The sequence below is a fragment of the Sceloporus occidentalis genome, unplaced genomic scaffold (assembly GCF_023333645.1).
Source record: "Sceloporus occidentalis isolate IW3139 unplaced genomic scaffold, rSceOcc1.0.p SCAF_1, whole genome shotgun sequence".
Taxonomy (NCBI): domain Eukaryota; kingdom Metazoa; phylum Chordata; class Lepidosauria; order Squamata; family Phrynosomatidae; genus Sceloporus; species Sceloporus occidentalis.
This window is the reverse complement of record NW_028316981.1, coordinates 279551870-279569658: the sequence shown is the minus strand read 5'-3', so window position 1 is coordinate 279569658 and position 17789 is coordinate 279551870. Positions and strand designations below refer to the sequence as shown.

Sequence of the window (17789 nt, the reverse complement as noted above, 5' to 3'; positions counted from 1 at the left end):
ATACTTGCCCATAGAGATACATAGGGAAAAAGCTTCCCCGTAGAGAGACATAGGGGAATACTTGCCCACAGGGGAAACATACTTGCCCATAGAGAAACATTGGCGGAGACTTGCCCATGGGCAAAGATGGAGAGGGGTGTCTTCTCTATGGGCATGTATGACTTTTCCATGGGGAGCTGCATTTCCCCTTTAACAATCAGCTCCTAGGGGCAAGTCTTCTCCAGGGTAGACTACTGTCAGTTGCTTCAATGCTTCTCTTAATGAACCTGGTTTCCAGAGGCTCCAAAGGCCCTCCAGCCCCGCGACTGCGCTCCCTTGGGAGTTGTAGTCCAGGAGAGTAACTTCTCCCGGGGCTCCTGCTGCCTTTGGCCCGGGAGGGGCTGGGCGGGGCTGGCTCCTTGGGCTGAGGGATCGGCCGCAGGGTCAGCAGCACAGCAGCGGTGCCCAAACTGGGAGCGGAAGAAGCTGGTGGCGGCCTCCTGGTTGGTCTTGCGAGGGGAGAAGCCATGCTCCGGGGAGCCCTGCGGAGACTGCTCCCCTCCAAGCGGGGCGTCCGAGAGCCCGCCTTCCCTCGGCCCTTTGCCTCCTCCGGCCAGAGCTCTCAGGGCTGGTGAGTCCAGTCTGCCTCCCTCGCCTCTTGCCCTTCCACCTTCGGAAAAGTAATTGCTTCTGGCCCTAGACTTCTGGTGGTCTTGTTCACAAGAGGCTTGCCCTTGCTTTCCCCTGAGGCTGAGACAGTGTGACTCGTTCAAGTCGGTTTTGTGGCCCATCTGGCAACCCCTAACTACTAGGGGACGGTTTTTTGGAAGCGGTGCGCTTGAGGATTTGGTCTGGGATTGAGTTCCACTCTTTTGGCCAGAGTGATCTTGCTGCCCCTTTGAGACTCATTGAAAGAAACAAATTTGCAGCATGAGCTTTCCTAGACTTCAGTCTACTTCCTCAGATGCATTTCCTAGACTTCAGACTGCTTCCTCAGATGCATTTTGTAAACCTCACTCTATTTCCTCAGATGCATTTGGAGAATATATGAATACTGTATACTCTATGAAATGCATCTGAGGAAGTAGATTGATGTCTAGGAAAGCTCATGCTGCCAACTTCTTTCTTTCAGTGAGACTCAAAAGTGCTGCAAGATATCTCTGCATACTGATTCTACAGACTAACACGGCTATATCTTTGAATCTACCTCCTTTGGCCAGAGTTAGGCTGCCTACGCACTGGAGAAATTAATCCACCCTGGCACTGCTTTGACAGCCATGGCTCAGGGCTATGGAATTCTGGGCATGGTAATTTGTTGTGGCACCAGAACTGGGGTTTTCTTTGCCAAGATTTGTACAGAGGGAGTTTGCCATTGCCTTTTCCTCATGGTGAGAGAGTGTGATGTGCCCTAGGTCACCCAGCTCCCAGAAATATCCCAGAGCAAAGCTCTGGTGCCACAACCAACTACTATTGCCAGAATCCCATAGCCTGGAGCCATGGCAGTGGTGCCAAAGCAGATTATTTCTGCAATGCAGACATAGCCTAACTCTGGCCAAAAGAGTGGAACTCAATCTCAGACCAAATTCACAAGCAAACTGCTTCCCCTCAAAACAAACAAACAAACAAACAAAAACTGGTTGTTTGGGATTGCCAGCTCAGCCATAAAACCCACTTGAGTGAGTCACACTCTCTCAGCCTCAGGGGAAAGAAATGGCAAACCTCCTCTGAACAAATCTTGCCAAGGAAACCCCATGATAAGGGGGTCGCCATAAGCGGGAAACGACTTGAAGGGACACAACAGTGAAATGTTAGCAGGACCTAAATACCCCAAAGGCACCAGACCCCCATTTGATCTTGGAAGCCAATCAGGGTCAGCGCTGGTTAGTTCTTGGGTGGGAGACCACCAAGGAATACCAGAAACTCTAGCCTGCATTTCAGAGGAAGGAACTGGCACAACACCAAGAAAAACCCAGTGACATTCATGGGATCATCATAAGTTGATGGGTGACTTGAAAGTACACACAAACACGTGGGAAATGTTCTAGGGACTTGACTTCCCATTTTCCTTGTTTGATAAAATTGTTTTGAGAATGATGTATACAGGAAGTGAATACAGTTGGCCCTCTATATACATGGATTCAACCATCCCTGGCTTGAAAATACATACATGCATACAGTGTATACACACACACACACACACACACACACACACACACACACTATATGTATACTGTGTGTGTGTGTGGATACACACACACACACACATATATATATATGAAGGCAAACCTTGATTTGGTCATTTTATATAAGAGACACCATTTTACTGTGCCATTGTATTTAATGGGACTTCAACATCCATGGATTTTGGTATCCACAGGGGATAGTGATGGTCTTTGAACCAAACCCCAGCAGATATGAAGAGCCTATTGTACAAACGTAGATTGAATTCAATGGTACCTGAGTACGTTTAAAGTTACTGTACAATACAATTTACACCAAAGTGAAAGTAATATTAATTAATTTGGGGTTGGTTTTTTTCACTCTCACTCTTCTTCCAGAGAGTTCAGGGTATCATAGTGCATACAGAATTCAAAGGCCTAGCCATATTAGTCTGGAAAATCAGTATGCAAAAGGATCTTGCAGTGCCTTTGAGACTACACATTTGAGAAAGTAGGCTCAATTCTACAAAAGCGCATGCTACCAACTTCTGTCTTTGAGTTAGTCTTGAAAGTGCTGCAAGATCCCTTTGCATAATGTATATAGTTTTCCTTATTTAATTCTCACAGCAACTGTGTGAGGTAGATTATAATGTAGGACTTCTTAAACTATTAGATGTGGGGGTTGGCAACTCTCCCAACATGCCCCCTTGGACTGGTACCATATTTATGCCCATTAGTTACAATAGTTCCTTTCTTTCCTGAAAGCTCTCCAGAGACCAGCGCCAGGTGGATCAGGGACTGGCAGCAGTCTACTGACCACCATTTTGGGTAGCATCCTATCAGAATGAACAGGGCAGGGCAGGGCAGGGGACAGACCAACCTGTTGTCGTAGTTTTTTGTGGGTTTTTTGGGCTGGCATCTGTGGCTGGCATCTTCAGAGAATGCTTGCCTGGAAAAAGTTGTCCCTTCAATGAACTTTGCAGCTAGGTAATTAAGTTGGTCTAAATCCAACACTCCCACATAATCAATGCTTGCTATGTCATGTTGCTGCTATGAACCCCTTCCTTGTTCATCGCTTATGGAAGCTACAGGGTGATGCTTCCTACACAAGATCAGTGCTGAACTAGTGAGCAGCACTAAAGCAAGGGACCTGATTCTTCTCCCATAACACTAAATCCTTGCATAGCCTTTGGTTGGTGTCACTGAGGTATCAGTCCCTCTTCCCCACCTATGGTTTGGAGTTCAACACAAAGTGAAAAGTGAAAGCGTTCCAGATGGCTCTCAGTTGATGTATTAATACTGTACACTGAAATATGTAGACAATGTAGAGTATGTAAGACTATGTTAAACTAGATATCATTAAACTAGTATACACTGCCACAGTATGGGAGTTCCTAAGCAGCATATATGGTGTGCAAACCAGAAGCTGGTTATGAAGTGGTGAGAGAAAACCTAGTGGTGCTGGAAATATTTTTAAAAGGGAATAAGAAAGCTGTAATTCATTGCACAAATATTCACGAACTTTTGTTAAGTGCCTCCAAATCATTTCAGATTTATGGTGACCCTAAGGCCACCAAACATGAAGTTTTCTTGACAAGGTTTGTTCAGAGGAAGTTTGCACCTGAAGCTGAGAGGATGTGACTTGCCCAAAGTCACCCGCTGGGTTTCATGGCCAAGCTGGGAATCGAACCCTGGTCGCTACAGTCATAGGAGTTTATCACACGGGATGGATCCCATGCAGAAACTTGATTTAAAGTAAAAAAAAAAAACCACTTTTGCGGGTTGTTTCTCAGGCAGGTTACATACCGCTGAGAAGTGGCGGTCTGGCTCTGCCTCCGCTTGCAGCGTCCGGAAACCGCAGCCTTTAAACCGCACGGCTCCCGGATGCTCCGAAGGAGCGCGGAAATCGCGCTCCTTCCTGGGCCCTGGAAAAGACGCCGCGAGGAACTAGCTGTGCACTCGCAGCATCACTTCCAGGGCACGGCGTGCGGATGCACATCGTCCGCTACATCAATATGGTGGTGGCTGTGTGGAACGGCCGCCGCTATTTGTCACAGATTCTGTCCATGATAGGGTTAGGGGCATCTGGAAGAGACACCCCTTTTTCAAAATGGGACGTCCCAAGGACGTCCCTTATGGCGGTCTGTAACCCACCTCACACAACATTTGGGGTTAACCCAAGCAGAAATTAGAAATAATTTGCAAAAGTTTGTAGTTTTTCAGATGATGTTTGCGTTAATGAGAAATAACGCAGCATTAATCCGAATGCAAAGTTGACAAAACCCATTCCTTTTTACTTTTGGGAAGTTCCCAAAAGTAAAAAGGAGTGTGCTTTGTCGACTTTGCATTCGGATTAATGTCGCGTTATTTCTCAATAATGCCAACACGTCTGAAAAACTAACCACAAAAGAGGATTTTAACCAATTTGCCTCCATGTGATAAAGTCCATAGTCCAAAATTCAAATCACTATGCCAAACTGGCTCATAACCATGAGCAAACAGTGGTAAATTATGCAGAATGTTCTAGTAAAGATTAAACTGAAGCAAGTATTTCCTAGGTCCAAAGCACACTCCAGCATAATCCAGTTTGAGACTGCTTTAACTGCTCTGGCACAGGGAATCCTGGGAATTGTAGTTTATTGTGGCACCAGAGCTCTCTAACAGAAAAGGCTAAATGTCACACAAAACCACATTTCCCAGAATTCCCTAGCATTGAGCCAGGGCAGTTAAAGTGATCTCACACTGGATTATTTCTGCAGTGTGTTTTGGATCCTATTTTAGGCCAGCTGTGGCTTCTTTCACACTGTTAACTTGTGGAACCCTCTTCCCAAATTGAGCCAAAAAGTTGTTTTAAGAGCAAAAGCTGTGCGCGCGCGCACACACACACATTCTGTCACTGCATCGGTAGGTAGGTAGGTAGGTAGATCCAATAACCTTTACTGCTGAGTAGTGAGTTAAATCCAAGTTTAATCAGTTTACCGTAAATTCAACATTCTCACATAATCAATGGTTGATATGCCATGCTGCTGTTGCTAAGTGTGGGGTGACTGGCGATGTTTGTGCTACTGTGTCTGTACCTAAAATTAATTCAGTGGATTGACTTCTTGTCTGTCTGTCTGTCTGTCTAGATAATATCTGAATGCTGCACAGATGTTTGTGCTATGGAACTGTATTAGTAAGTCAAGTGTCACAGAGGCAACCTGGTTGGAGGGATGTGACAGAGAGCTGTTGCTGATTGGACAGCTGCTCATTATTTTTGCATTTTAGTTAATTTGCTCTCCCTTAAGGAAAAGCCAGGATTAACAATGATTCTGCCCCCCCCCCCCCCCCCGCTGTTTAGTGATACTGATAGTGTTGGGGAAACCAGTGAAAATTCATTGGGAGGAGGATGAAAATAAGAAAAAAAATGAATTTTTGAAAGAGGAACTGTGGGGGTTGAATTTGGAGGAGAAAAAAAATAACCAAATCAACAAAATGAATTTTATGGAGATTGAAGGGAGGAAATGGTGCATTTAGATGTAATAAATCCAGAAAAGTCTCATTTGGGTGAGAAATGAATTAAAGGTAATGAATGTCTAGTCGTAACTAACTGTAGGGGCCGGTGCTCATCTCCGTTATTAAGCCAAAAAGCCATTGTTATCCGAGGACTACTCCATGGTCATGTGGCCAGCATGACTGCACCGGACGCTGTTACCTTCCCACCGGAGTGGTACCTATTTATTTACTTGCATTTGCATGCTTTTGAACTGCTAGGTTGGCAAAAGCTGGGACTAGTGACAGGAACTCACCCCATCATGCAGCACTTGGGCTTCGAACTGCCAACCTTCCAATCTTCTGGTCATCAGAATTGGTGTCTTAACCACTAAACCACTGCATCCCTTAAATGAATTTAGGGCAGAGAAATTATTTGGAGGGGGATTAATCTGGATTATACCTGGGCGCTGAGGTGGGGGAGGTTCTATTAGGAAACATATATTTGGGGATGAATTGATCTAATTAACTTAATATAATTTGGATGCCTGGGTGGGAAATTAATTTTGTGTTCAAGAGCTTGATGGGATATGATCACATTTGTCCAGAAACTCTTAGGTGACATTGTGTTAACAGTCTAAAAGTAAAATGGTTGCCTGGCAAAAAGCGGGATAGAAATAAAAAATTTTATTTATTATTTATTTATATTAACACTGATGCCTTACTTGTTCAACTATTGATGTGAAACATGTACAACACAGTTTTATAGCTACTCCCTAATAACATGAAGAATAAGTGTCCTATTTGCTATATTTTTCCTAGGGAAGAAAAACCATTTTCTTTAGAAGCCAGATGGAAAGATACAGCAGAAACATTAATTATTGGAGGAGGTTGTGTTGGTGTGAGTCTTGCTTATCACCTGGCCAAGGGTGGCATGAAGGATGTGCTTCTTTTGGAAAAATCTGAACTCACTGCTGGATCTACTTGGCATGCAGTAAGAGGAATTCCCCATGCTTTGAACTTGTTTTGCTGTCTACGGATCATAATAATCCAATAAAATTTTTATAACTAGGACTAGATCTTCGGAAGTCATTTGAATTTATTTCTGTTTAATGACATGGAAAATGCCATATAGATGAAACTTATTGATTACTGATGCTTAATGTTAGAGAGTGACAGAACTGCTTGTCCACTGGAGCTGCTGCTTTGGCACTAAAATGCATACTCAGCAATTGCAAAGACTGACCCTTTAAAATGTTACCATGAAAACCAAGCAGGCAGAAGCAGATTTTCAGTAATTAGCATGTTGCCTAGGAATTGTAGGACACTGAGAGACAGAAACACCAACGTTATTAAAAATTAGGACCAAGTCCTTCTAGAATCTTTGCAAATTAGAGAAGGCCCCACCTTTGCATTCAAGTCAAGATGTTACCTTAATTCTACCTTTATGGTTGTCAAGGTCTTATTTTAAACCGAAACATTCTCATGCTGATGTAGGGAGAGCATCAGTTTCATAAGAGCTTCTAATTATACTGACCATAGCATTCACAGAAAAACAATCTATTTATGTTTCATTAGTTAGGCAAGATGTTCTGCCCTGGAACATCAGGTGGGGCTCACTAGATAGATCCATGTTACACAAACTATAGTGACATGTAGTGACCATGAAGAGTTTTCACTGGCTTGCGGTCACAGAGTAATGCTAGATAGCAGCTCATGTGTCAGTGAAGACTGTTCAAGTAAAGCATGTTAAATGTAACTAATACGTACTATAACTTCTGAAGTGGCATACATTTACAGTCATGTATATTCCTTTATTTCTGTAAAATGCCACCACAATGATCTAGGGGGCAATTTGCTTGGAACTCTCCCCACAGGCAGTGCAGACTGCCCAAAATGCAAAAAACAACAAAAACACACACACACCCAACCTGAATTGTCTGGAAGTCAATTTCTGGATTTGAAAATCAGGGTGTTTTTTTAAAGATGAGGAGGGATATGACTCTGCTTCTTGTCTTACGAGGGTGCATGATGAGGAAAGGCATACTTTGCCCACCTATAAATAATCACAGCAGTACTTGACAGGCTTCATAAAATATAGTGAATATCTCCCATATATTTTAACTACAGTGTGTTGCACAATGTGGGATAGCCCTGCTCAGCGGTGTAAGGGTGGGATGAGCGTATTTTCCCTCAATGAGAATTCTAATCCACAAAGGAAATTTTCTTTCATCCCCCAAATTTCTATCAAAGCAGTAACTTAAAATTTCAGTTGAGAATTTAGAAACAGAGTTTAGGCATCCAGAGGGGGAGCAGGCAAAATTTCCTAGGGGTTGTGAACACAACAGATGTTAGACATCTAAGTGTGAACAATTTTAAGTGACTCCCTTTCTGCCATATTAGAAATTTACGAATTGAAGAAAAATTTCACTGGGGAAAGGAAGAAATATTATTGGGGGGCAATATTGCTCCCCCCTCACAGTAGATCGAAGTTGGGCCTCCCCAGCTATCGGTTGCTTGAGCATTTCATACAGTTCTTAGCGTTTAGTTTTCATGTTTTCTTAGAGCACTCATGTTTAAACTTTTAGTCTCTGTTAGTATATAGCAGTGATAAGAAACTTTTAATATATGTACCAGATTTGGCTTGCCTCACCAGCCCATCCAGTCCATTGGGCATCAAATGGAGACTCTTTTCAGTCCATGGAGCCTATGCCCCTATCATAGGAAAGAATCAGAACTCTGAGCCTTATAGCATTAAAAACAATCCTGGCAGGCAAACAGAGAGAAGTACATTTCTCCACATGACACTGAAGGACTTTCATTCTCTTCCAGTCATCAAAGAGTGGGAGTGGGTGGTATAAACGTTCCTTTTGCCAAACAGATTTCTCCAGCTTGGCAAAGGGGACACTTTTATGACCTTTTATTATCCTCTCCCATGCTTTTACAAATGGAAGATAATGAAAGTGCTTCAATGTCATGTGGGGACAGAAAGAGAAACACGTGCCTCTCCATTTGCCTGCCAGGTTTGTTTTTAATACTCTCAAGGCTCTCTCTGAGGCCCCATTCATACTGGTCTAAAAGACCTGGAAGGAACTGGGCTGATCCGGATGCCCCTCCCCCGAATCGCTCCGTTACCAAGTGCCCACTACAAATTTGAAATCGAATGCATTTTGACCTGCAAATTCAGAAATTGAATGCATTCAAGTCTGCTGGCGAGGTGGCCGCTGCCAATCAAGCTATCGTCATGGTGACGTTTGCAGGGCATCGGGGAAAGTGTCCTCCTTTTTTAAAGAGCCAGGCACAGGGGTTTCAGCGGCTGAAGCAGGGAGAGAGATGCCTCTCTCTCTCTCTCTCTCTTTTTTTATAAACCTGTGGGCTTTTGGGTCAGATCTGCCCCTGTCCCAGGCAAAGGATGGGATTGCCATGCATTTTTTTTTTTGCTTTTAAAAGCAACATTTTAGCTTTCCTTTTCCTCACCAAATTGTTTAAAAATGTAACATTGATTGTGAGGTCTTTTGCAACATTATTGTAGCTTCCTCCTCTGCTGAACTCTTTTCTCCTGCTTACACTTTGCCATTGCCTTCCACTGAGGCTGAGAGAGAGTGACCTCATGGGATCAATTGGGAATCCCAGGCATGTCACCCCCCAAAAAATGCGCATAGATTGTCAAAAGAGGGTGCTTCTCCTGCATCCATTTCCCTACATCCCAGGCATGTCACCCCCCCCCCAAAATGTGCATAGATTGTCAAAAGAGGGTGTTTCTCCTGCATCCATTTCCCTACATCCCAGGCATGTCACCCCCCAAAAAATGCGCATAGATTGTCAAAAGAGGGTGCTTCTCCTGCATCCATTTCCCTACATCCCAGGCATGTCACCCCCCAAAAAAATGAGCATAGATTGTCAAAAGAGAGTGCTTCTCCTGCATCCATTTCCCTACATCCCAGGCATGTCACCCCCCAAAAAATGCGCATAGATTGTCAAAAGAGGCTGCTTGAAAAGGGGGGGGGGGTTGTTGCTTTGATTGGGGGTTGGACTGGATGTCCCTTGGGGATCCCTTCCAGCCTTGGGATCGTGAGGGAGAAGAGCAATGGGGAGGCTGCGGGAGCGGGAAGTAGACCACCCCCCCTTTTCCCTCTGACACACGCACACACACACACACACACAGAAAGAGAGAGAGAGAGAGAGAGAGAGGAATCTCTCTCCCTGCTTCAGCTGCTGGAGGCCTGCTGCTGCCTGGCCAGCGACCCTCCTCCTCCTCCTCCTCCCGCCATCCCCTGGCTGTCAGGCTGGCTCTCGGGGGAGCCCCTCTCTGGGTGCCAGGCTCCAGGCTGGAAGCGGCTGCCTCCGTGGGCATGCAATGTGCCCTCCTGGGGTTGGCCAAGTCCCCCAGCAAGAGAGGCGGCCTTGAATGGCCCCGGAGGGAGCAGGGGCCAGCAGGACAGCAGGAGGAGGAGGAAGAGGAGGAGGAGGAGGAGGAGGAGGAGAGCATCCCCTTCCTCCCGGCGCCAGGAGCCCTGCCTGCTCCTTGCCCAGCAGCAGCCCTTCTTCCCAGGGCTCTTTCCTCTTCCCCCTCCCCTCCGATGAGGGGAGGAAATGCCTTGCCCATTGCCCACCCTCTGACCTAAATCCCTCCCTCAATTTGCCTCGATCGTGATCGAGGCCAAGTTCTCATTCCCAGGACCCGGGGTTTTTAAAAAGAAACGGTATTTGCGCCGATTTCAAAAACACCGCGCTAGGGGCCATTTACCACGGAACGGGTGTGCAAGCCTCGGATTCGCTTGTGTGAGATTCGGGGTGAGTATGAACTTCACGTGATTGAATCGGTTTCAGAACCGATTTTTTTGGTAGTGTGAATGAGCCCTGAGTGTGCCTTGAGGCCACAGATCAACCTTTTCCCTTATTTTCTTCACATGGCTGAGTCCCATGCCAAACTGGTCAGAATTCCACACCTCAGCTCCTGAAGTCCTGGCTGAGTGTGTTTACCACAGAGGAGCAAAGCTTGTAAAAGTTATCTTACAGGGGGCGGAGGGAGGCAGAGCTCTCAGAAACCTTCATCGTGTGGGAGATTCTGGGAGCTGTCACCCAACCTTTACAAAGTTCTAAATTTTTCCAAGCCCAGTGCAGGAAATGCTATTTGACTGGTAGCACAGAATGTCAACTACCCTCAGATAGTCATAGCACGTAAATGCAAATAACTTAGTAGGTATCCAATGCTTGCAACAAATGTTACAATAATCTTCCTCTTTTTATTGGGTTTGCTACAACAAATGGAATCTGCACTCTGCAAATAGATTTTAAAGAGGAGCAAAAAACCAAACAGCATGTCTCTAAATATATGATAATATCTTTGGTCATCTTTTTATTTATTTTCTTTTTAAAGGCAGGTTTGATAACATATTTCCATCCTGGAATAAATCTGAAGAAAATCCATAATTACAGCATCAAGCTTTATGAAAAGCTAGAAGAAGAAACAGGACAGGTAATAAACTATTAAATTAAAGATTCATATTAGTAGTTTTATGAAATTTTATATTCTAAACAATAATGGATCATATGTAAACCTGGCAATTGTAGACAGTGAATATCTGTACATTTTATGACCTGTCTCCTCCTTTATTTATTAAAAATATGTGTTTATCATCTTTCAAGCCATCAGATAAAAATACACGAGAACAAATGATGGAATGCATCCCTGTCCAGCAAAGGATGAATCCCTATTTCCCGATTTGCCCTCCAACTGACCAAAAGAATGTCTGTCTTATCTGGATTTAAACTTCAGTATATTTGCCCTCATCCATTACATTACTGACAACAGACACTAGTTTAGTTCCAAGATTTCCCTGTAGGTGGAAATGAGAGATAGAATTGAGTGTCATCCTTAGATTGGTGACACTGAACCCCACATCTCTGGAAACTTTTTCCAGTGATTTCATGTATCTGTTAAAAATCATGGGGGACACCACAGGCTAGTGGCCAGGGTGCTGAACAGGAACTGATCAGCACCAACTACTGAGTTTGTCTTTTCAGGAAGGAACAAAGTCACTGTGAAAAGTACCTCTAAATCTCATCCCAGAGAGGTGGCCCAGAAGTACACTATGGTCAGTGGTATCCAAAGTCACTTAGAGGTTCAGCAGAACCAACAATCACACACTCTCCTTGTCCAGTCCCATACATAAGTCATCCACCAAGGTGACCAAACATGTCTTATCAAGACTGAGGCCAGATTGAATTCGATCTAGGTAGGGATGGACCCAGTCTGGCCTTCACTGGAAGATGTTGCTACAGGGACAGAATTGACTCATGTACGTATACATCAACGTGGCCTCTCAGGATGATGAGACATTCAACAGCACCTCTGTTGATCATTTCAAGGTCAAAGTAGATGATCTTTCAGGATCCCATGGGAAGATGTGGTCCTTCAGAAGACATTTAGGGATTTAGCTTAGAATCCCTTGGATTTTGCTTAGAAAGAAAGTGGAAGCCAGTTCAAGTAGTAAAAGGATGGTAATACATGTTCTCTAAACCACACACCAGAAATCAATCTGGCTGTCCTATTTTGCACTAACTGTAGCTTCCAAACACTCTCCAGTTCAGTCCTGTATCAACAAGGTGGCAATTAAGGCATAAATTTACCTTCCCCAGGAAGGAGTAAGGGCAGTCCTGGACAGAAAACATGGCCATTCTGGAGCAATGATGTGTCAAAGGGCCAGAACAGATGGACAGGAAAAATCACCTTGATCCTGCTTTTTCTGAAAGCAGGTTGAAACCCTGCATGCACATGGCCCATTCCCAAGATGGGCTGAATACCCACAGGCAGACCACATGTGTGGACTCAAGCTGTGCCATGGATTTTTTTGTTCCCTCCCCAATATACATGTTCACTATTGCACAAACACACTATCTGTAACCAAATACTCCAACATCCACCCAGATGCCATCCTGTTACATTGCTGCACCTTTGATTGGCCACACAGTCACACATGCAATGCTCTGCAGTACAAATCATCAGTAAATCAGTGTGTGAGTGATACATTGGCAAAGAACAATCATGGAGCCCCCCCCCCCATATGCCCCCTTCACCGCATGTCCTTGCTGGATTGTCTGGTTTGCGTATGTTGTAATTGCATCCATTTGAGTTGTCGTGCTTTCATTGTTTTGCTTTGCCACAGCCCCGCACTGGCACCAGGCTGTTTATATGCAAGTGCAACGATTCACTTTTTTCTCAGATAAGTCAGAGTATCTCAGCTTCTTTTTGCTCCTGTTTTTAGCCCTGGAGTGTAGCTTCTTTTCAGTTTCCACCTGCTTTGGGGGCATATGTCCTTGAAAGCAGTTGGAAGATACTTTATTTTGCTTGTCCATTTCATCCCTAAGTGCACCCCAAAGCTGCAAAGATGACCTGAGAACTTCTACTTCCAACAGTGCAATTACATGGGGGGAGGAGGGGGAGGGAACAGAAACAGTGATGAAAGGAAAAGAGTGGTGGCAATAATGTGAGGAGGAGATATTCAGCTCCAAATATTTTTCTTGAAGCATGTTTCAAGAGGTCCTCAGAGCCAAGGTACTATGGGAAAGATGGCTTCGAAAATCATCTCTGCACACCAGCAGCAAGGAAAGAGGAGAAATTCACTCCAAACCACCTAGGGTTCCATGGGACCAAGGCACTTGGTCCCATGGGTTTGGTTAGACATTCATTTTCACAAGTATCATGTATGTTTTAACAATTATTTTTTAAATTAGTTTGTAAATGGTAGTTAAAATCCTTGAGAAGAAAAAAACTAAATATATTTTCTTGGAAGATCTCAGGGAAGTGAGGAATTCACTGCCACTGTTATCACATTTTTGTAAAGTGAAATGAAAGGCAAAATGAGTTTGACGTCATCAGGGAAACTGCCAATGTCAATATGCAGTGTCCCTTAGTTCATTGTAAGTCCTTTGATGGCTCTTCCAAAAAAAGGAAAGAATGGAAAAGAAACAGAACACTGTCATCTATAAACATTCATTATGAAATTGTGTGGCTGAAACACTTTTCTAAAATGAGAAAGCTCTCCAGTTATTTTATTTATTAATCCAATTGCTGCATTTATAAATAATGTTTTGGAAATTTTTGAAGAAATTTTAAACCCAAACTTTTCTGGCTTAAAAATTATTTGCACATCGAGGTCTGGTTTATGTTGTATCAATTAAAAGACCACTGATCACTTTATAAACTTTCAGACAGTTGGCAGAAAAAATGTGCAATTCAAATTACTGGATTATGTCTTTGCAAATAGAGAAAAATATAGCTGAAGATGGAAGACATTTTGAACTATAAAGTATGCTGTTTTTTAAAATGTTGTTTACATTTTTGTTCTATTTTGCATGAATGGAAATTTATTAATTCTACAATCATCATATATTTATATTACATCCAGTGGATACACGTTGATATGGAGCTGGTGTTTTAGATTATGTTTTAATTTTTGTATGTTTTTAATCTTAATTTTATACTGTTTTAACTTATTATTTTAATTGTTCTTAATTTCTTATTTTTTTAATGTTTTAAAAGTGTTTTTATTTGTGAGCCACTTTTGGTCCCTTTTTGGGAGAAAGGCAGCATAAAAAACAAACAAACAAATAAATAAAATACACAATGTCATGATTGTTTACTTCTTTGCTGGATTTCACTTAAATTTTCTATATTTGGATCCTGATAAGTCCTTTTTCCCTCTTCCAATTAGGCTGTGGGTTTTCATCAGCCTGGAAGTATTAGACTTGCTACAACCCCAACAAGAGTGGATGAGTTTAAATACCAAATGACTCGTGCTGGTTGGCACCAAGGAGAGCAATATCTAATTGAGCCAGAGAGAGTCCAAGAATTATTCCCTTTATTAAATATGGAAAAGGTAATTATATCCAATTGGTTTTTGTATTTCAGTATTTAGCCATTTTGTCCTTCTTGATGGACGGATTTCTAGAATTACACTTAGCTGCCCAGTGAAACTTTAATATTCAGATCTTCCCTCTTTCTCATCTGTTGGTTAAAAAAAACTAATATAATTCAATTTTCTTCTATTCACTTAGGTTTTAGCAGGTTTGTACAATCCTGGAGATGGCCATATTGATCCTTACTCGCTCACTATGGCCTTGGCTGCAGGGGCCAGAAAATATGGTGCCCAGTTAAATTACCCGGTCCAAGTAACTAATCTAAAACCAAGAGCAGATGGGACATGGGAAGTTGAAACTCCACATGGAATAATTCAAGCAAACAGAATTGTGAATACAGCTGGTAAGAGATGAACCTTATTGTGGTATCTTTTACAAGAGACTCAGTTATACAGGTTGAGGTATTTGACACTACAGATGACTAATACAGACAGATCACTATTATGTAATGCATAAACCAGCACAAATCTGGTGGGTTTGCATTAGTGATATGATGACCTTGTGAAAAATATTTTGGCATGAAGCTGTGAATTTTTTAAAATAATTATGTATTGATGCTTATAGAGCACTAGAATGAGCAGTTCTAATGATAGAATAAGAAGCATATTATTAATAGTATTAGTAGTTATTAGTACATAGATCAGTGGGTCTTGCTTCTATGGAAATTAATGTAAGGCCATCAGAATATGAGACAAGTGTTTATAACCAAGCACATCTTGGTTTCAAAGTATAGTTTGGCATTTCACTTTAACAGAGAAAATGGATGAGAGCATTGGGCAATTCTGTTAAGATGTTCATGGATTGTTCAGACACCGATCTCGCATATATTCCATTTACACTTTATAAATAATTATAAGACACATTCACCCCACTACACACACATGCGCTCGCACACACACACACACACACACACACACACGCTTTACTGGGAGATTAATTTTAAAAATTCAGTTAGGGTATATTCGATTCCTAAGTGTTACTCAGTGGTTATTTATGAAAGTATTATTATTTAATTTTTAAAGCATTTATAAACAAGTTGAGATGTACCTAGCATTGCCTGGGCCCATTCATAATATCATAAAAGGGATCTTTATGGCCTGCTGTTTCCCAGTCTCCATTTTTTAAAAAGCCACAGGAAACTTGCCAGAATTCTTACCTCAAATAGCCCTCTCCTGTTTGTATGCCTATTTTTTCACCCTGCTGAATGTTAGCAGCAGTACTTTAGCCTCTTCGTGTTTTCTTCACAGCCTCGGGCATCTTAGCAGCTTTAGAAAATGCCTTAGAAAGCCCTCTCCTGTTTACTGGCCCTTCACAAAAAATATTTTTGATGAACTGTGAAGACTCCCTTTTTTGTTTCTAAGAAGATTCCCAGAGGTTAGGATTCTGATTTGAAACTGATTTGAAATTTTGATTTGAAATTAGTCACTGCAATTTAACCGACAACAAAAACAATCTGTCAAATTTTGTGGGTTGTACCACAAAAAGGCACCAGATCCTGTCTGATCTTGGAAACTAAAGTCACCCCTTGTTTGTACTTGGATGGGAGATTGGCAATGAATACCAAGCGCTGTAGGTATATTTCAGAAGAAGGAACTGCCAAAACCATCTCTAAGTGTTCCTTGCCTTAAAAAAACCCTATGAAGTTCATTGGGTTGCCATAAGTCGACAAGAGACTTGGACATACACATATACCACAACATTTTTCTTGATGATTTATGGCTGTTCCCCATTTTGCTTCTAATGCCCCCTTAATTTGAACTTTTCAGCTTGAAATTTTGAGGTGACTGCTGTTATTTTCTGATGAGTCTCCCTTTTTGCTTCTAATAAGTATTCCATTTGGAATTTGAGTTGAAACTTGGCACTGAAACCTGGTAGGACAACCAAAAGCTTTTCCAAGTTGGAATGCTCCCGTCTTGGAAAAATGACCTCCATAGCACGCCTGGGATCTGGGATGCAGCCGGGTTGCAATTGCCTGGTAGCAACCTGCAACCCGACTGTATCCTGTTAGGGAGCAGTCAGGATTTATGTCGGTGCGATAAATTCCAGTGCCAAAGGTAATCTAGCACAATATCTTGATGAGTTGTTGTTGTTGTTGTTGTTGTTGTTGTTGTTGCTGTTATTATTATTAGACCACTATTATCTTTAAGTAATTTTTTCATATTTACATAAACTCCAGTAAAATCACAACAAAACGAACAAAATCTAACCATTCTTTTTAAAAATAGGCTAAAAGACTAAAAGGTCAAAGGCTTGATAAGCACTTTTGCCTGTGAAAAACTCAGCCAGTTTAACCAGCCTTGGGAGGAAGTTCTCCAGTAAATGTTCTACTATGAAAAAAATGTCCTGTCTTCAGTACCCAACAACCTAGGAATACATCATTTTTGTGTGAATGAAATAGTAAAGAGGTACATAGTAAAACTGCACAATGACTATATGAATAGAAGGTGATGGTTTGTCAGATACTTCATATTTAGACATCCACATATATCGGTGATTCCCAACCTTTTCTATGCCCCATACCTCTAGGAAAGATTTGATCAATGTTTGAACCCTCTACAAAAGTAATATCACATTTGAAGATGAAGAAGTCTAATTTCTAAATTTTGAACTACAAAATTGGACCATATACAATACTATGGGTGGACAATTGAACTTTTTTTAAAAAAGGTTTAAACTCAGTGCATAAAACATAAATCTAAATTAAGCAATTAGATTCTAATTTATTCAGGAAAAAAATGAGTGATGACTTGTGACTCATCACCCGAGGACACAAATTATTCTTTGCTGCAATTCCTGCAATTCCATTTCACATCACTGGGGGGTATAGGCACAGTTTGGGAATCCCTGGGAGAGGTTCCACTTTTCTTTCCCCAAAAAACTTGTTCACTATATAATTTTCCTGGTATTTTCATTTGATATTTTGTCTTTTTCCTTCCTGCCCTCTTCTCTCAGGGATATTTAAAATGATTATGATTCAGATTTGTCCACATGAACAGAAGGGTTCCTTCTGTCATGCAAAGGGCTTCTCTCATTCACAAAGGGAACTGAAACTCAAATATGGGTGATTCTTTACCAATCGTTTGCTGTAAGTCCAAACTGCATACCCTCCAACGTTCTAGAGATGGAAATTAGGACACACATAGACAGGCAATATCAGAGTGTGATCAAAACTGCAAAAAAAATATTAGTCAGAAAGAATAAACAAGCCAAGAGAGGCTGTAGTAGTTTGCTTTTGTCTGAGTCTACAGGAAACTGAGT

The 17789-nt window shown here is 42.1% G+C and overlaps 1 protein-coding gene across 1 annotated transcript in view; it reads left to right on the top strand.

Annotated features, from left to right (window-relative positions):
* Window positions 1-469: 469 nt before the first annotated feature.
* Window positions 470-17789, top strand: part of DMGDH (dimethylglycine dehydrogenase) — a 49424-nt gene continuing 32104 nt past the window's right edge. The window contains exons 1-5 of the mRNA XM_089494675.1: window positions 470-610; window positions 6432-6603; window positions 10990-11088; window positions 14327-14491; window positions 14670-14874. Of these exons, the coding sequence (XP_089350801.1) occupies window positions 507-610; window positions 6432-6603; window positions 10990-11088; window positions 14327-14491; window positions 14670-14874 (745 nt within the window). The 5' untranslated portion in view covers window positions 470-506. The remainder of the gene's footprint in view (window positions 611-6431; window positions 6604-10989; window positions 11089-14326; window positions 14492-14669; window positions 14875-17789) is intronic.